At 34.9% G+C, this 20538-nt stretch overlaps 1 protein-coding gene across 1 annotated transcript in view; it reads right to left on the minus strand.

Moving 5' to 3' along the window:
- The window catches only part of LOC145683931 (uncharacterized), a 58577-nt gene extending 43213 nt beyond the window's left edge, over positions 1–15364 (minus strand). Inside the window, exon 1 of the mRNA XM_081755616.1 lies at positions 15158–15364. Coding sequence (XP_081611742.1) covers positions 15158–15199 — 42 coding nt within the window. The 5' untranslated portion in view covers positions 15200–15364. The remainder of the gene's footprint in view (positions 1–15157) is intronic.
- Between the last annotated feature and the right edge of the window lie 5174 nt (positions 15365–20538).

The following is a 20538-nucleotide window of genomic DNA, read 5'->3' on the forward strand; positions in this document are numbered from 1 at the left end:
GCAACACAGGAAAAATTGGAAATCATATCTGCTTAAAAATCAAGAATTTTCCGCCACGAAGAACACTCTATAACACTTATGATAGTTGAAGGATATTGTTTTGAGAAGTTGAAGAATGAATTTATGCAACTGAAATGATTCATTTGACTGATTCATAAAATCATATGTTTTGCTTCTTATGATGTTTTCTGGTCTTTAAATCAATTATGTTCGACAGCAACGAGTTGTTGCCGTATAGGCATTTTATAGCTTAATCCAGCAATTTTCACATGGTAATTAGCCAATAAAAATTAGCCAAAAAAAGTTCTTTCCTATAACAAGTTGTTACATCCAACTGTTAGTCCCGCTATACTCTGTAAATTAAAAGTTTGCTTAATTTAAAACTTTAATTCTTTACATTTAACTTCTTTGTTTTTAGTTTGCGCAGCAATCAACATTTGGTTATACAAATATTAATGATCAAATCTAAATATCCGTACACTAAAGGACGGACTGGCAAGAATAGGACCCACCCTGCTATACTAAAATGAGGGCCCTCTGCATTAACATGTTAAAAATGTATTTAGCATTGTTTATATGTTTCTCCAAATATAAGTTTACCTTCTAAGCAATGAATACTATCACATATTAATATAAAAGCAAAATATTGCTTACAAAATTTTCTTAAAAATTGAAAACAAATATTTTCATACTATCACATAGAGTTGTATTTGGCATTATAACTTTTGTAAACACACGCAACACTCGGATTGATGGTTTTGATGTGTTATGTAACGAACTTAAACACTCTTTTCATACAAACGATTATTACATATTAAAAAGCCCAAGGATTAGTTTAATTAGTACACATTTTCAATACATAAAACGTAATCTAATCTCTTGAGTCGCCCAGTTCCGAAAGGGCTCTTGTCTATTTATATCAAATCCCAGAAAACCAAGAAAAGTGTACGATTGATGCGTTTTGTAGAACTAAAAATATTTGAACATGTTCAAGTTTTTCACATGAACACACTGAAGTACTCTGTTCTTTAAAAAAAATGCAGATCCTACATTTTTCTAAGTTTTCTGGGATTTGCTGTAAATGGACAAGAGCCGTTTCGGAACTGGACGGCTCAAATAATAGTTTAAGCTTCTTCACTCATCAAACAATTAGATTAAAATGTACTTATAAATTCCATACATATAGAGAAACGTGGAGCACAATGGGGAAACTAAGACATTTGCTTTTATAAATTGGTAATCAATACCTCAATTGCAGTACTTTTTGCTGTAGACATGTTGAACACTTATTGTAATATTTCGCCAGCAAATCCTTTCGAAAATATTGTTTAGGTCCTTTTTGCTTGGCAGAAATGGCTCTTATCCCCATTATGCCCCCTACGTGGGGCATAAGGGAACATTGGATTTCAATCAACCCCATTATGCCCCTACCCCATACTGCCCCTTACACTATAACATCAATAATATCCAGCTGTAATGTAGACTTATCATTATAAAATAACAATGTATTATTACTATTATACAACACAACTTGAATTTTATGAAATATTTATTAGACTCAATATCCAAATATAACAAAGATGAGTACTCTTTAAAAAAAAAATACTGATAATCCCTTCAAAAAGTATAGGCTACATTCTGAATTAGGCGTTATTAAGATAGAGAAAAAATTGTGACCTTTGGGAATTGTACTACAAGGTTTATTCAGATTACATCGAATTATTGTCAGTTAAATTTTAGTACTTCCTGACATCAAATCTTCTTAAACAGATTTTAAAATTGAGCATGAAAAAATTAAACAAAACTGCGTATTAAAACCTTATATATAAATATACACGAATAAATCAAAAAAGGACAACTATTCACTCTGAAGTAGATGTGAAACGTTGGTAGACTCATAGTTTTTCTAACAGAATTTACAGTAGTATTCAATTTCATCATCATCGCTAACAACCCCGGCACACGAATTGTTGGCCCACTGATGATATTCTGTGCATGAAATCTAGCCTTCATTAAATTTAGACCAAAGGTTGCCATAATGAAGACAAACTGCGTCATCGTCTTCTCCATCGGACGAGCCTCATGACTTTTCAACTAGTGTCTTTTTCGGCCATTCTTTGGTAGGCCTTCGCTTCAGGTTGGTTGCCCTTAAGTAGGTTTTCTTCTGTACACCTTTGACGCTTTGGAATTTGCTTCAGCTAATTGAAGTTTCTTTTTGTACGGACATGCAGTTAATATGGCTCTTTTACCTCTTTTACGGTTTGTACGTTTTGTCCCTTGCTTAATTTCTGGAATAGCTATTATCTTTTGAGGCGAAGGGGAAGGAAAAAAAATGATGTAGATTGAGTTTGTTCTTTGTAAGAGCATCCGGGAATTTCTGCGTAAATCGAAGATTCAGATGTATTCGACTGTACGCTTTGTGCGTGTCGTTTGAAGAGGGATGCAGTTAGTGTAGGGTTTTCATTTCATACTGACTCAGTGACATTTAGGCCTGTCTGTTGCATCTGCAGGTACAAAGCCTTCACCTGTAAACACATTAATGTGCAAAGGCCAATTATCCAGAAGGGCGTTGTGTTCAATGTTGATGCTGTTTGCAAAAATCCGCCAGCAAAGAGGTTAGAGATGACTTGGAGCGTAACAACTTCTGGGTAATTGGTTCTAATCCATTTTCTAACCTCAACTTCATAGAACTTGCTCAGTGGCCTCATAAAGCCGCCGTCAAGAGATTGAAGTCGGTGAGAGCAATGAGGAGGCAGACAACGCAATACTACTCCATTTTGGTAGGTCTCTACTCGTTAGGGGAGTGATGACTATAAAGAGCTTTCAATTAAACCGGAACAACTGTAGGAGATTTCTATGATATCTCTTATGAATACTCCATACACATATATCCTTGGTCGTGTTTGGAAGCACGGAACGACCATAGGAAGACTCCACTACTCTGACACTCACACTACTTTGCCACTTGAAGTAATCCAAGGAAGTCTTTTGCGACTTTACAAAATTCTATTTAATTTAGCATGGCCAAATTTAGTATATGCGCCAGGCAGAGCAAATATTAAACATTCGAATTGTTTTCTTCTCTGTTCATAACTGTCTTTGAATACTATTATATTGGCCACTCACATTTGCTACCCATCAAAAGAACAGCCAAAGATAAGTTAAAAGTTTCTTCTTACAAGGTTCATCCTCAGTCTGTTTGTAAAGATCAAGTCTAGTACCTTTGACGACATTAGTTCTCTCTAGAACTACTTTAAAATAGTTTATTCCCTTTTTATGAGTACAAACTTGTTAAAAATATATATCCAAAAGTATCACTTAATATTTAGCGGGAAAATTGAAATATCACGAGACATAAATTTTGAATGTTGCCTTCACGTTTACTAAAATAGATTGTAACAAGGTTCCATTGTTTTTCATTAAAGATCAATACTAAGAGAAGTATATTTGACTCATCCTTAAAATTATTGAATTGTCATTGATCTGTTTCCGAGGCTAGTGTCCTTTTTTGACCTCAAGCCTTCTCTCCACCTGCACTTATGACCATTACTTGTTGACTCGGACTCTAATGAAGAACAGCCGAACATAGAAAGCGATTATTTAGGTCTCTGAAGTTAGTGTTTGGCTATTCAAAAATGAGCCTTCGATAGGTGCGCAGTACATTGCAAGTTGAGTCCTTTCCTTGTTTCTCAATGCGTGCTTGGATCTGGTAAGTTGAGTAACGGACGTTTTACTCTCAGACTCCTACAAAATAATGAAAATGTGGATTAAGTTCAACAAGGAAAGCACGAGTGTTATTAAGTTCCTCACCAATTTAAAATAATAAACCTACAAGGTGGTGGATTAAAATATTGAGCTTCCAAGAGAATCTTTGATGCTCTTCTCTCCTTATGAAAAGAATACCTGCATAGCTCTTCAATTAGACGAGATGTTCTAAGATTAGACAAGAATTTTGAATTCTCCATCAAAAGAATTTGAAATAAAAGTTTTTAATATTTTAAAAACTGCAACCTAGAAATTAAATTATCGATTTATCTACTGAGAAGCAATAATAAAGGATATTGCTTCGCTAGCTCCTACGTTTCAACGAGATCAGTTCTCTAGAGAAAGTACTTGTTTGTACTTTAAATACTCTAGCCGATTAAAACGGGGGGAAACAATTTCGAGATCTGCTATTTGCTCGTCATTATAATTATAATAGTTATAATCGTAATCAGCCAAAGTGTACAAAGCAAGGTATAAGTGATGAAGTTGGCAGCGACCAATATGACGATTGAAATGAAAAAAAGAAGAGGAAAATATTGAAAGTAAGGAAATGGATGGAAATGCAAGATTGGAAAACAGTGTGAATGTGTACAGCTTTGGCACTGGATGTTCTTCACGAATTAAATCTGTATGATATTCATCGTTGAATAAAGCTTATAAGCATGTTTTAACTCTTTCTTGCACTCAATTATCTTGTGAACTAAAATTTCTCAATTGCGAAAGTAATTTAAAATATTTTGCATTCCTCATTTTAAAAGATTTTTAGAGGATTTTACTTCTTTTGCACGAAGAAAGATCATGTACATTTGAATACGACACAGTGATGAATGATCTTGTGTCTTGCTCCAAAGAACTAACTAGATTTTGAAGATTGAGTAACTTATACATTGAAACGAAACAAACACAAACGCAATATTAATGAAATTCACGATACATTGCTATTCACATAAAATAATATTACGTAGATTATATTTTTGGTTTGCATAGGGGAACGAGGGGAATAATGGGGTAGGGATCATAACGGAGAATCGATGTTTTTCGAACTATAATTTACTGCAAGTACCTAAATAAGATTCTCAAGGACAAAGGACTGTTACGCTTGAGCAGCGTTCTTATCAGTTGTAAAGAAACAGTGCTGTATGTCAGTTCTTTGTTTTCGTGCTGTGGCATATATCTTTAGCCATTGGGAGTTTTCTTCTGTCAAGGTAAGGCAAGTTTCCGAGTTTTCTTTCCAGCTCGAAACAATTCTCATTAATACTGGGGTTGCATAAGCACTTGTTTACTGTCATTTTATAATGGTTCGCACATGTAAAAGGAAATCAACGGGACAAAGTTGGGAAGAAGAAAAGGTGAAGGCGACCATCGAGAGTGTAATACGTGGTGAAATGGGATATTATAAAGCTTCCCTGCAGTTCAACGTTCCCCAGACTACGCTGGAGCGGCGTTGTAATATGGAACCAGAAAACAATGGATCTTTCCAGAAACAAATGGGACATTTCAAGCCTGTGAACAGGAATGCGAGTTAGTAGATTATTTATTGAAAATGGACAGGCGACTTTTTGGTCTAACTGGCAATAAACTGAGAGAATTAGCATTTTAATTGGCAGAAAGAAACAAATTTCAGCAATTCCCTTTCAACAAAGAAGAAAAAGGCTGAAATTGACTGGTTAAGTGAATTTATTAAGCGTCAGCCTCAAATAACACTTTGAAGATCATAATCTACATCGGGAGCTCGTACGAAGGGACTCAAGAGAACGATCAAGAATTTGTATTTATTTTGGACAATTCCAATTTTCTCTTTTAGGATAAATGAAATGTACTTCTTCCGGTATTCATGTTCAATGAAAGGCAATGGGACATTGTTAAAATCTGTTCTGTTAAGTAAACGTTAAGCACAACATTGAAAACTTTCGTCTCGTGATATTTCAATTTTCTCACGGAAATTTAAATTTTCCGCTAAATGTGAAGTGGTTCTTTGGACAATATATTTTTAACAACTTTGTACTCATAAAAAAGAAATAATATATCTGAAAGAAGTTTAAAAAAACATTATCACATGTTCTTAACAATTCTCAAGTTTAAGAGGCTTCCATCAAAATTTAAAACTAGAACATCCATGTACCGATATCAATTGAATAAATTTTACCATATAATCATATGTTGTAAACCCACATCTAATGCAGTAATATGAATATTTTTGTAATATTTTGCACATAGAAAGGAATATGCAGTACCACCCAAATTTGCAGTAGGGTTTAGAGAACCTTTACGAAGTTTTGTTTTGATAATTTGAAAATTTAAGGGAATCCTATGTAACCCTAACAAATTTGAAAGGAAGCATCTTTGTATCTATGTCTTATGAAAGATAATTGAGAAGCGTTTTTTTCAAAACACGATAGAGCAAAAAACACCTTTTTTTTACAACAATTGCATTTTTGTTCTTATTGTACATAACCTCTATCGAGTTCTGACAAAACGTTCATGATTAATATTCTATACACATGGTACATTTCGATATTTGTTAATTCTGCTTTCAGAGCTCGGTTGGTAGCATAAAAAATAAACCAGTAAAAAGCATTCCTTCGTCTTTCAAAATTTGCTCTATCGAGTTTTGAAAAAACGGTCCTTAATTGATCTTTTACTCATATATATATATATATATATATATATATATATATATATATATATATATATATATATATATATATATATATATGTGTGTGTGTATATAATACACTAAAACCTCATCAAAGATGATATAACAGGTCTTAAACCTGCAAAATTTTGAAAGTTTTGCCTATAAAAGTGCACAAGCTGGATTATCAAAATTTAAGGTGGTACATTGTCTAGTCCTACAGAACATTTAACAATACCACTCATTCTAGATTTGGAACTTATTGTATAAATTAAAAAACAAATTCTGACCAAAGCATATATTAACTAATAAGTAATAGCGTTACAGTTTTGGCAAATTAACTTTGCCTTCATCAGGCACATTATCTGATGAAGGCAAAGTTAATTTGCTGAAACTGTAACGCTATTACTTATTAGTTAATATATGCTTTGATCAGAAATTGTCTTTTAATTTAAACATTTAACAAATTTTGTTTCTGACGATTTCCTAACTTAGGGGTTGAGGCAATCTACCCACCCAAAATTAATAAGGATGCACTAATGTACCTTCGTCCTGTAAAAAGAACATAAACTCCTCTACTCAAACATATAATCATATGACGTGTTAAAGACTTATCAAAGAAGATGAATTAGGTCAATATCCGTATTGCTTACGTTTATATTTTAGTATTTTTTTTTACAACACAGGAGGGAATGATCAAAGGCAATGAAACTTACAGCAATGCATATGAAGGTCTTAGAAAAGATTTACCAAATTTCATTTTCTGGCAATTCCCAAATTTAAGGTTTAGTTCTATCTACCAACCCTGAATTTAAGAGGGAAACATCAACATACCCATGTCTTATGAAAGAGAATGGACCCCTATACTCACACATTTGGCCGTAGAGGATAATAAAGCCTTATCAAAACAAGAAAAAATATTTCAGTAATCGACGCGACCGATTAATATTTGGCTGTTATTTACCCATAGAAAAAAATAAGCAGGACCACCAAAACTTCAGTGGGGCTTTCAGAATGTTTACTAAATTTTGCTTTTTTGACAATTCCCAAATTTAAGGGTGGACCAGTGCACGTAGTACTTTACACAGGTTGTCCTAAAAGTCATATTCTGCTTCGTAGTCGTCGAATTTCAGCTTGGAGATATGAAGCCATAGTCTTGAAGTTTTATTCTTTTCATAATTTTGATTTAACTAGGTGTAGTTATATTTTAAAATCTTATTAATCTCATATCTGTTGTTCTGTATTTGTATGTCACAAAAGTGTGTCTTCTATTCTATGTCAATGCAGAAACTCGTTTATAACGTTATTGTAAAATCATTGTACAATATGTTTGGAAACAACTCCACAACCGTCAAACAGCATTAATTTTGATGTAAAGTCAAAATGGATTGTCAGAGGGATTTTGGTTGATCAAGATTTCACCAATAAGTCTAGAGAGTACGAGTAAGATTTTAACCATATTATGGAAACTGTATTACTGCAATTCAGCTCAAACCAGTAGTATGTAATCCTGAGGTTACTTCTAAATTTGTAGTTAAATAGATAGCGAAAAATGAAAAAGATCTAAAATCGAAGATATATATATATATATTAAAAATCTCCGAAAAAAACTTCGTTTTACGAACTTTTGTAATTACTGTCATCTTCAATGTATTAAAAGTCTGAAGTTATTACTCTAGAAAACGTTCAGACTGAATACATTGTTTTCATCATCAGATAATCTACGGCGTAAAGGTATGTAACTTTCAATAAAAAAATCTGCCTACACCAGTTTAAAGCCTAACACACACCACCAAAATAACACCTATCACATCAACAACCTAACACACACTAAATTGAATTTATTGTAAATACACATTTACTAAACCGTTAAACAAACAGTAGTAAACATCCTCAAAACATCAACACCTCTCTCTTGCACGTCGTAAGTGCGTTAAAATATACTGTTAGTTCCAAATACTGACAGGTGCGATATATATTATTCTACAAGTCCCTAATAGCTACTTTCTACACAATTTTAACAAGAAAAACCAGGTTCACAATATTGAAAGAACTACAAAATTGCTAAACAACAGATAAGTTTTTAAAACTCACATAATTTTCTATGTTCTTGATTTTTGTTTATGAGAATACACTCTTACTTATTATGATATTTTCCCGTTTTTTTTTTCTCTATTGCTAATCCGAAGCTATGTGCTTTTGTCGATAGGTATGTTTGTTTGGTATACATTCTATTCTCCTTGACCACATTGACACCACGCTGATTCTTCGTTGAGAATGAGCGTACGGAATTGATATGGGAATAATATGAATTCTTTTCATGAATGCATCTGTGTGGTTCCGCGACTTTTACCCACAGATTACCTTTACAAATGTGTCAATCAAAACACTCTTATATGTAAAAACAAGTAATAAAATAAACTTTAATTTCGGGTCCGAGCTAATCCTTTAGGTAAAAGCCAAATTTGACTTTAGCGAGACCGAATTTCCTTCTACTGAAGAGAACGTAGAATAAACAAGTATAACCATCTTGTAGTCGTGTAATCGACGACATCGTGTAATTAAGGGAACGAATTATGGTTGTGCTTGTGTTGAGTCTAATTATCTAAGTAGTATTAAGGACGTGTCCCCATTTCTTATAACTAAATTATCACGTACACAGTCTGACAAGTTAAGAACATTCGACAACTACAATATGTCACGTTGTAGTGGAAAGAGTAGATTAGAAACCAACTGCTAAGTTATTTTAATTTTTTAGCATTGGACCACTTCTTGTATTAATAGAACATAGCCCTCTACTTAGTTCTAGTCGCGAAGTCTTTTTATGTTGAAATCTCCTGAACGGTGCTGAAGAAGAAATTAAACTTAATTGTAATACTGACATATTGTACTAGGTAGTAGCTTGTATTAAAAGTAAAAAGTCAGGGGAACTTATTCCACCTTAGTCTATGATTCTTATTTTTAGCTTGCCAACGATTCTGGCATTTGTAAATATTGGATGTTATTGTCTGAAAATTCGACTCTATATTCTTTGTACTTTCCGTTGTCTTAAATATCAACATTTCAGGAGTTTGATTTTTGGCCTATTAACAAAATCTTCAGGTTATCAGCAGCTGGCACGCTCTTCCCTCGATCACTCTGTGTTCACTTTATATTCCTCTTGCTGAAGCCTTTTCATTAGCCAATTTGATTTTATCGGTGATTTGACAGCGTACCATCGTCTATGGGGCTCCACCCGAATGATGATCTAGAGCATCAGGTAACGAAGTTCCTGAATGAAATTAGGATGTTTGTTCTTAATGACAGTATTCCTACTCACTTTTCTGCTGGATGAGCTACCTACTTGTGTATTGACCTCTCCATATAGTATTTCTCGTGCGGTTTCCCTCACACAAAAGATAACTCCAGACCTCTCTGTCAGTGATCATTTCTAAGCTTCAGTGAAACTGTTCACGAATCTTCTTCTTCTTGATCTTCCACAAATCAACTTGAAGCGTGCTGATTGGCCAATATTCCAGGAAGGAGTTTGTTTAATACTACTGATGATGTTCTTGTTTGTGCTGCTTTAGATCTATTTGAGCAGACTCTTATCAGTTCACAGCAGCGTGTCCCATGGTGGCCTGCAGATGCCGGTAAAGCTATCCTAAAATATTGTACAAAGTCTCGCACGAATAATAGCTTGTATACTGCTACGATTAATTGCATGTGACCTGAAGAGATGTATTCACGACAATGGCCTGAGGCTCTGGATCTCCTGATCTCGAAACCAGAGAATGCGACAAAAACTTCCACGAGCTATAGGTCCATTTCTCCTACGAGATGACTTTGTAATCTCTTTGATTGCAAGGTTAACAACGTCTCATTTGATATTTAAAATTAAACAATCAGATGCGCGAGTCTCAATGTGGTTTTCATTTATTTACTATCCTCTGCAGACAATCTTGCTTATCCCGAAAGCCAGATTCAAGAAGTTTTCTTCCATTATCAGTACCTTGTTGTTACTTTTTGTTTTGGAAAAAGGCTGTGACACAGTTTCCCTTTACTGAATTTAAAAACAAATACATATAGCTGGGTATTGGTGGCCAGATGGCGAAATTTCTGAAGAACTTCCTGGATGAACGTTATATAAAAGTTCGTTGCAGATCCTGATTTCTATATATGGTCTGCTTTGCATTGTGTATCTTCTTATTTATTGTCGCCCAAGATATCTTCACGAATTCAGGAAAGTCATCATCAACTATCACGTTGCTCACATGAGCAGTTCAGACCCGAGGAGAGTAAATGGATTGTCAAAGGTAATTGTCATATATTACGAAAAGTAAGTGTTTCCCTAAATCCGAATATACACAAAGAATAGTTGAACAAGGGCAACTTTCCATAACTGTTCGTCAGATAGGGCTGTTTCGAGCACAAAGTGATGCTCTGTGTGTGTGTGATGGAACTACGAAAGTGAGTTCATTTCGAGTTCCTTCCTAATGGCCATACCATCAATTCTAACTTTAATTCCGAACAGTTCTAGCGGATTTGGGCTGCACTGTCTGTATTGCTGAACCGAAAGCGTACTCTGCTGCAACTCAATAACACAAAACAACACCGAGCTCGTGAAGCGCAACAGAATATGGAGAAACTTAATAGTATGTAACTGAGTCAGATACAGTAGTTCAGAGCTTGCTCCTTCGGATTACTACTTCTTTCGGTCCATGACATACTTCCCGAAATCACGATGCTTTTCCAATCACCAGAAGGTGGGTACAGTGGTCACTGACTTCTTTGCCTCTAAGGACTAGATGCTATATAGACGTGGAATTGAGGAACTGGCAGGAAAATATCTGCAGACAGTCCAACACGAGAGGCTATGCTTTAAATAGTAATCTGCTTCCATTGTGCTGTAATAAATTCAGTATATTATGTATCAAAATATTGCAAAACTTATGACTTTCCCTTGCATTAATGTTTAAATAAAAGTAACTGAATGTATGTTTTTAGCATTTTCGAAGTTTCCTGTTCTAAGGCCGTAAATGTGGCTTGTTTTTGTAACATCCAAATTGCTCTTTCTTTATTTTGAGAAATTCTCCAACACGAGGATTCGCTTGTTGGCAGTATGAAAATTGATATATATAAACTTTTGAATAAAAGTAATGGAATACTGTTTCAGGGTTTTCGAAAATTCCAGCCTCGTTGAAACAAGCGAAAACCTTTGCAAAATTATCTTTTTAAAGGAAAATTGGACATTATTTATATTTTCCAGAAGAATTACACTAAAATATTGACTTGCCATTTCTGTAACATGCCATAAAGCAGCTATCAATATAACTCATAGATTTATGTATTCACTGAATTTCTCGTATATTAATCCTTGGTCCAAGCTCGTGAACCATACCCTTGAGCTCAATGAGCCTCGAGGTGAATAAACAAAATGAGCGCCAGTCCTTGTTGGCACATGTAACATGAGTAGATAACGGCACCGACTCTGAATGAGCGCTAACCCAAGTGACAACCTCATTAAAGGCAGAAAATCCGAGTTCTTAAAGAGATTCAGCACATTTGGGTTAATAAAAGTGAAATAGAGCTAGTGCAAATATTATTGAGGTCAGCAACCTCGAGGTCGAACAAGAGAAATGTATGTCTAAGCCCGCGAGATCCCTGATGAGCATCTATCCCGTATCCATACTAACAAACAGTTTACAATAATTTTCGAAAGAGGCGGATAAAGATCTATAGACTTAATAATTGAAGTAGGTTTATTAGTTTCAAAATTTAATACAAAGAAAATAATTTGATTTTGTCCGTGGTATATGGAAAGATTCTGATAACATACCCAGCATGTTATAGTAATTCATTGAGTTTAATGTATTGTACAATGGTATATTTGAAGTTTGTGAGGTCAAAACATGATAATCAACAAATTTTCAATTTTTGAGTTATGCTGTACCCATTAGCGAACAAAACATAACTCTTTGTTCAATCTTGTCAGAGCTCAAATTGTGCTCTATAGATCGCAGTAACATTCACTTATGGTAAGCCTCTTTATAACTTTTTGGAATTCATAAGAGTGTAACCCACAGTTAAGATGGCGGGCAATGAGGAGCCGTGTACCACCTTTCCATCTAAAAAGACAAGAATTTGCACATTAGATGTTTCTTACAACCAATTCAATGAAGATGATTGATTGTTGAGTGATTCAGGAAGTAAGTGTTGTCCCGAAGATGACACAACTGGGTCATCGTGGCGAAATAATGAGACTGTGTTTCCTACCATGATCTGTATGTTGCTTACCATGTTCTGGTTTCGTGATTTTGGCGAATTTCTTCTGGGTATTTTCAATTCGCTTTTGCACAATCCATTGTTGTTTCCGGATAAAGGTTACCAACTGGTAAAATTGTGTTCAGTGAATCATACTGTATTTTCAATAATAAGCAGTTAATATGGGATATCAAGTTTTGCTTTGTAGTAATTGCTGTATAAATTGTTGCATTTTAGAAATGTCAGTATACCTCACCCAGAGTTTTGCTGGACCACCGAAAATCCAGTATATATTTCCAAGAATACTGTATGTCTTTTAATCATTTACGAGAATCCGTTGCTAGTCCAATAAAAATCCATGAAAATAATTCCTCGTGCCAGCAAGCTTCCATTAGCACAGCAACGGAAATATTCGCAAATATTCTTCCAGAATTTGCACTGTGTTGCTGGAAATTTATGCTGGATTGTGGCTGGCATAGCAAGATTTTGTAACTTGGTCAAACAAGTGAACATGTGGCCCTTGTACTTCAGAAACCGAAAAAAACTATTATTGTTACCTTGCCTGCAGTGTTTTTCTTTTATTAATAGTGCTTTTCTTTTGTGAAGTACAAGGGCCTACATTCCACTTTTCGAATCCTAAGGAACTATAGTTTTTGTTTGATGTAGAAAAAAAAACCTAATTCTAGGAAATACTCAAGGCTGGCGGAGTGGAACTGGACTTCTGTTAGAGTTGTGTTAGGTTAGGTTAGAAATGGTTCTCTGGGGAGGGAGGAACGGAAATAGCGCCAATATTAATATTCTACCGCCTGTATCAAATTGACATAGGAGAAGTTGGTGATACAGAGGACGAGCAACACGTCATGGTGTTAAACCAATATACTCCAAGATTCACTTTTGTGTAAACTTCTGTTTGGATAGTGCAAAAACAATTTGTTTTTATATTAGAGGTTCTCCTTAATTTAGAATCGATTTCTTTAGTTAATAGGGTTTTTCACAAAGTTTGTAATATTTGCATTACTTCAATTAAAACTTCACTCCTTCGAGTCTTCTTTATGTCGTTAAGTACATTTTTGTAATATGCATGTTTTGTATTAATGAGTCAACAAATATTGTTTCCTGATATGGAAAACCAAAATAAAATGAAAGCCACGACGCAAAGTAAACACACATGCTTCAGAAAATAATGTTTGTATCAGTTATGGCTTAAATGTTGAAACTTGATAACCTACACAGTAGCATACGAAATTAGAAATTCGCTATTTTGATTTGGTACAATTATTTTAATCCTTCATGTATAGTCTTATGTGAAATATCAGCTTTCCATATTTGAAAATGAATTGTGCGGTAGAAAACTTCTAATTTCCTAAAATAGTAACATTGTGGGTTACCATGTTCTTGCGTCACCAAATGGTTATACATGTTTATATTTTATCAGAACGAAAGAAAAAGAAATGAATTGTTAATTGTTTTAGATTGGTTCAAATTAATATTAATTGAAGGTGAAATTTAACTAGAAATTTAGGAATGATCAAAAAATGTATCAAAAGATTGCGATCTTGGCCAATAATTAGATTTTAGGTCAGGGACAACAAAAGTTTGGAACGGCCTCTAAATCGAGTTTTCGTATTTTTTTGCGGAATAAGCACATCATACTGAGTAAATTGTTAGTTTTGGTTTGGCTACACTGTGTGTAATTCTCAAAATATGGGTCGTACAAGAAAATGTTTGATTGTATGAAATATATTGATTTTTTGAATCAGAAGCCACGAATTTTTTTTAATGGTCCCTAAATCGAGTTTTCTTATTTTCTACGGAATAAGAACATCATACTGAGTAAGAAGTTAATTTTTGGTTTGGTTACGTAGTTATCAAAATATGAGGCGTACACGAAAATGTTTGATCGTATGAATATTGAATTTATTGGATCAGGGACACAACATTTTTGAGCGGTATCTAAATCGAGTTTTCTTATTTTCTACGGAATGAGCACATCATACTGAGTAAATTATTTGTTTTGGTTTGGTTACGTAGTTCTCAAAATAGAGGCGTACAAGAAAATGTTTGATTGTATGAAATATATTAACTTTTTGTATCAGGGGGCCACAAAATTTTTGAGCGGTTCCTAAATCGAGTTTTTGTATTTTTTGCGGAATAAGTACATCATACTGAGTAGATTGTTAGTTTTGGTTTGGCTACACTGTATGTAGTTGTCAAAATATGGAGCGTACAATAAAATGTTTGATTGTATGAAATATATTGAATTTTTGGGTCAGAGCCACAACATTTTTGAGCGGTCCTAAATCATTTTTTTTTTAATAAGCACATCATACTGAGTAGATTGTTAGTTTTGGTTTGGCTACACTGTATACAGTTTTCGAGATATAAGGTCTACAAGAAAATTTTTGCCTGAAATATATTGGATCTTTTGATCCAAAAATGTAAGCATTTCTTCATAACAATGAGTACAAAGAACAAAGCGTTTATGTTTTGAATATTGCAAAGTTCTTAACATACCTGAAAAGTAACAAAAATTAGGATAGACATCAAAATTGCCATCTTCCGGTGTTGGTTGGTGCTCTGACACTAACATTAACTGCTTTTTGTTCTCTTACATGTATATGTTTACAGTAATAAGCCGTGACCCAGAACAGAAAAGTAAGGAACAGTTTTTCATCGATAGTATTATCTTCAAGTTTTCACCAATAAAGGAATTTCTCTTTACAATCAATCCGTTTATATTGTCCGAACCATAGACCAGAAACAGGAAGATCTAGCTTTTATTGTCCTATTAAACGCCAATGAAGCATGAAGAATTTTCGTTTATTTACACCGGATCATCTCGTTCACATACATTGTAACACTTCCATAACATGCTTATCAGCATTGTCAAGTGTTTTGCATACATCACGATTGAAATTTTAAGTGTTCTTACTGTGTCCATAATAAATTTTCGTTCCATAATGATTAGAGATTTCAGAGAACTTACAATGTACTTAATTGTTCGCTTAAGCAGAACAATGCCTTTTAAACTTACCGTCCTACAGAACAATATAATGTCCATAATGATCTCTGCGTGAACAGAAAAGCCTTTTTTTTATAATTTATTTAAAGAAACTCCAAGAAATAATATTTTTAAAAACGAAGTCCACAGACAAAAAATGCAGGTATCCTAATAATATTGATCATTCGATCAGTTTGAAACGTAGACATTTATGTAGGGGAATTCAAGGCAAAGAAAAAACATTAACGTAAACCTTTATATGTGGCATTCGAAGCACAAGAGAATAAACTTTAATTACGAAATCAATAGAATCATCTCAGATTTTCTTAAAGTGGGGTATGAGGTTCTCCACTGACATAGTTTCCCCTTTTTTTTATTAGTACCCTATTTTACACTTGACTAAAATATATGTGTTACCACTGGCGCAAATTTCGGGGGGACGAGGTGGACATGTCCCCCCAATGTTGGACCTGGTGGGACAGTCCCCCCCCCAATAATCTGACTTAAAAAGTGCTTTTTGGGATAGCTTGATGATTTGTGTCCGACTGCAACAAAGGAATGTAAGATGAAATTAATTTCTCTTGGCTTTTCCATTTTTAAAAAGAATCGTAATCTGTAGTATTTCAAACTGAACTTCGTGCTGAAGTGCGTTTAGTAGTCTCATCAATATGTATTAGTTCCACTCCCACTACTTGGGCACAAATTGCAATAAATGCCAGACACTAGCGTGCGCAGGACATTGGGAATGTGGGTGCCAGATCTAAAGTGCCACCATATGGAATGTCGTCTTCCCCCCTTTCCCCTAAGAAAAGATAGCATCATTACATCCGACGCTGCGTCGGCGACGCACGGCACACATGCAGACGGGAAATAATTAACACATAATCTCTTCTCAGTTTGTAATAATACTACATAAAAAAGTTTGTCTAATGGGGGTGCCAAGGCACCCATGGCACCCACGTTGCGCACGCCTGTGATGCCAGAGGAGGATATACCCCTCTCCTCCTGCTGAAAAATTGTCTCAGCTGTAGGTACGGGCACAAATTCCGGGGAATGGGAATACATGTCCCTCCCCAACATTGGAACTGGAGGCTCTCCCAATAATCCGATTTGAAAAGTGCTTTTTGCAGAAAAGTGTGATGATTTGTGTCCGATTGCCACAAAGGAAAGTGAGATGAAATTTGTTTCTCTTGGCTTTTTCATTTTTAATAAAAATGAAGGCGTGCGACTGTGCGTGACGTAACCTGATATGAAATCTTCTCTCCTTTTCTCCCCTAGGCCCTAGCACACGAAGAATCTACAGACTATTCAATGTCAGTAGAACCCAACTTTTCAGTAAATGGGAATGTTATCTATATCTAGTACCAGCCTAGGCATCTACTCATGCTTCCTAAGCTAACTAACTCTATGGCCTATGGAACCCGGAGGTTCAATACCCCGTTCACAAAAGCTCTCCATTGACTTTTATCCTTAGCCAACTAGATCCACTTTCTACTTTGTATTCATATTTTTGCGAGATCCATCTTAATATTGTCTTCCCATCTGCGCCTAGGTAGATGGTCGTTTTCCGACTGGTCTTACCGCTAACACTTTGAAAGCGATCCTACTTTCTTCCATCCTGGCTACATGACCTGCCGACCTAAGCCTCCTAGACTTGATGACCCTAACAATGTTTGGTAAACCGTATAAATTATGTAGTTCCTCGTTATAAAGTTCCGCCATTCTCCATTTCCATTCCTCTTGGGTCCGAATATTCGTCTCACGATCTTGTTCTCAAATACTTTCAGTCTATGTTCTTCCTTTAGAGTAAGCGACCATGTTTCGCAACCATACAGAACAACAGGAATGATTATCGTTTTATATATTTTAGACTTCAAATTCCTCGACAGAATTTGCGACGACATGAGATTTGAACCGAATAGTAACACGAATTCCCTGCTTTTAGTCGACATTTAATTTCTTCGCGAATATGATTTTCGTCTGTTAATATTGATCCTAGATATTTGAAACTACCCACTTTATCAAAAGAATTATTTAATATTTTAACGCATCCATAATTTATCGTATTACGGTCCCGACGCACTTCCATGTATTTAGTTTTCTCTGCATTTGCTTCTAAACCCATGCCCCTGCAAGCGTTTATTAAGATCTGTGCATTTCTTTCTATTATTCTCCTCTCATCCCCTATTAAATTTACATCAGCATATGTCATAACCTGGTGAATACCGTTCAATTCTAGGCCCTGGTTGCTATCTTTGATTTTCCTTATAGGGTATTCCAAAACAAAATTAAATAATAATGGCGACAACGCATCTCCTTGTTTCAGGCCATTTTCGACGTGAAAGCTCGTGGTCAAAAATTTTCCTACCCGCACTTTACTTTGGGATTCATTTAAACATGTCTTAATAGATCTAATTAGCTTTTTCGGTATTCCAAATTCTGTAAGAACGTTGTACAATGTTTCTCTCCTAACCGAGTCGCAAGCCTTTCTAAAATCAATAAATAGTTGATGTACCGGGGTATTGTATTCCCACTTCTTTTCGAGTATTTGGCGAATGGTAAATATTTGGTCGATAGTTGATCGATTTCGGCTAAATCCACACTGATAATCTCCAATCATTTCATCTGCGTATGGGGTCAATCTTGCTAACAGAATGTTTGAAAGGATTTTATAGGATGTTGACAAAAGAGAAATGCCTCGATAATTATTACAGTCAGTTTTGTCGCCTTTCTTGTGAATTGGAACAATGATTGATTCTTTCCACTCTTGTGGCAATTCTTTCTTGTTCCAGATAAGGATAATGAGTTTGTGTATCTTATTCCACAATTTTTCGCCTCCAGCTAAAATTAACTCAGACGGAATTTCGTTTACACTCGGATATTTGTGTTTCTTTAATTTCTTTATAGCGATTTCTACTTCTATTCGGCTGGGTTCTGGAATATACGTTTCTGCGGTGTGTATCTCCCTTTCTCCACGCACATTAGTTTTTGCTGCGTGTTAAGTAAATCGTTAAAGAAATCTTTTTATCTTTTTAAAATGCTATCTGTATCAGTGAAAACTGTTCCATCGGCTTTCTTTAATATAAGCACGAGGTTGATAGCCTTTCTTAAATTCGTTGATCCCTTAATACATGTCCAGAATGTTTTTATTTTTACTATTATCTTCAAGTTCCTAAATTTTAGCTTTCAAAAAATTGCGTTTCTTTGTTCTAAAAGTTTTGGAAGTTTCCCCGCCTGGTGTCTACGAAATTTTGTGTGGTTATTTCATTCGGATTTTGTAGCCAACGTAATTTTGCTTGTTTTCTCTTTTCTGCTCGTTCGAACCATGGTTTGTTCCTATGTATTTCCGCGTGTCCCAATTTTTCTTTTGAGAGAGGATGCTTCGTAAGTAAAGAAAAGAATTCAATTACTGGAATATTTTTCTCCAGAATCTTAAAGTTATATCTGTTAACTAAAGAGTATATGACATGCGTTAGATTTCTGTAACGATTCCTTTAATATTATTGAGATCAAGGGGGCCGATCCTGGGAAGTCGGAGGCCCCCAAAAGCTCACGTGGATTCCCTGTATTTTTATGAATATGCATTTTTATATGTATTTTCTCTTGTTATATGTATTGTTTTATGCATTTTTTATGAATCCCCCTCCCCCAAAGTTACAGAGAAATCGACGTCCTTGATTGAGATTATCATAATCTTGCTCAAAGAGTATTGTTGAGTCATACATAATTGATATTCTTTCTTCATAGTTTTGGGGAAGTCATTATTTATATTATTATAAAACAATTTTAACGTGGATCTTTGTGGATGCCTAATTAGAAGCATACCAATTATAAATATGCATGTATTCAGATTTCAGAATGTGTTCACGGCAGTGATTTGTAATACTGATATGTACTACTACTTCATCTACATCACCTAATATATAATACATTCTACAACAGGTTCACCTCAGAAATCAGATTCATCTACCGTAATATGAGTTTCTTCTCCCTTCTCTAGAATAAGCCTCAAATGTGCCCACCTTCCAATGTTGAAGACAACCAATGGCGTATTTAGGATTTTGTTTCGAAGGGCTATGCTCAACACAAAGAAGGAAGAGGGCAATTGCCCACCTGAGTTTGAGAATTAAATATAGTTTAATTTATGAATAAATTGAAGTTATAATGGCAAGAATTGCAGACCGATAAATCCTATGTGATATGATACAAAAATTTAAGAGTGAATCTAACCCTTTATTCTATTCATACAAGAAAAAGGAAGCATCCTCTTGGCCTTCCTAATTTTCCGGGCTAATTATTCCCCCGGTTTGATTTTTTTTTTAATTCAAACATTTCCTTCTTTTAAAAATAACTAAACGATATAATTTTTCCTGTGTTATAATAGCTTAAGTCCTGTCATGTTGATATCCGCGCAAGTTGGTGTGGAACACCAGTTTCGCTTATCAATTCCTCTTAGTTTTGGTGTTACTGATGACGGCCGACTTGAATCAGAACTGACAATGGTCGATAAAGTATGATAGACGAAATGAAAGAAACAGGAGCGTCATTTCAGATTTTGTTTGGAGGGGCAAGACCGCTTGATATAAGTAAAATTTCGCGTTTTTCACTGATTTATTATTATTCTATTGATGCCCCTTCCTGCCCCTCCTAAATAACGCCCCTGGAAAGAAAGTAATGTCAAGAAAAAGAAACAGAAAAGTAGAAAGGACGAAAGAAATAACAAAAGGACGCAGTTCTTACATGGAATGAAATTTGGCAAACACAGTATTATTTCTGAACAAATAGCTTAAGAAAATGGAAAGTCAATGACATTCTTAGGAATGGTTAGAAGGATTATTGTTGTACGTGGAATGCGGAAAACTAACAAATTTATTTCAGGGTGAGCTTGAGCCCG

This window comes from Thermobia domestica, chromosome 4, assembly GCF_964235325.1.
Source record: "Thermobia domestica chromosome 4, izTheDome1.hap1.1, whole genome shotgun sequence".
Taxonomy (NCBI): domain Eukaryota; kingdom Metazoa; phylum Arthropoda; class Insecta; order Zygentoma; family Lepismatidae; genus Thermobia; species Thermobia domestica.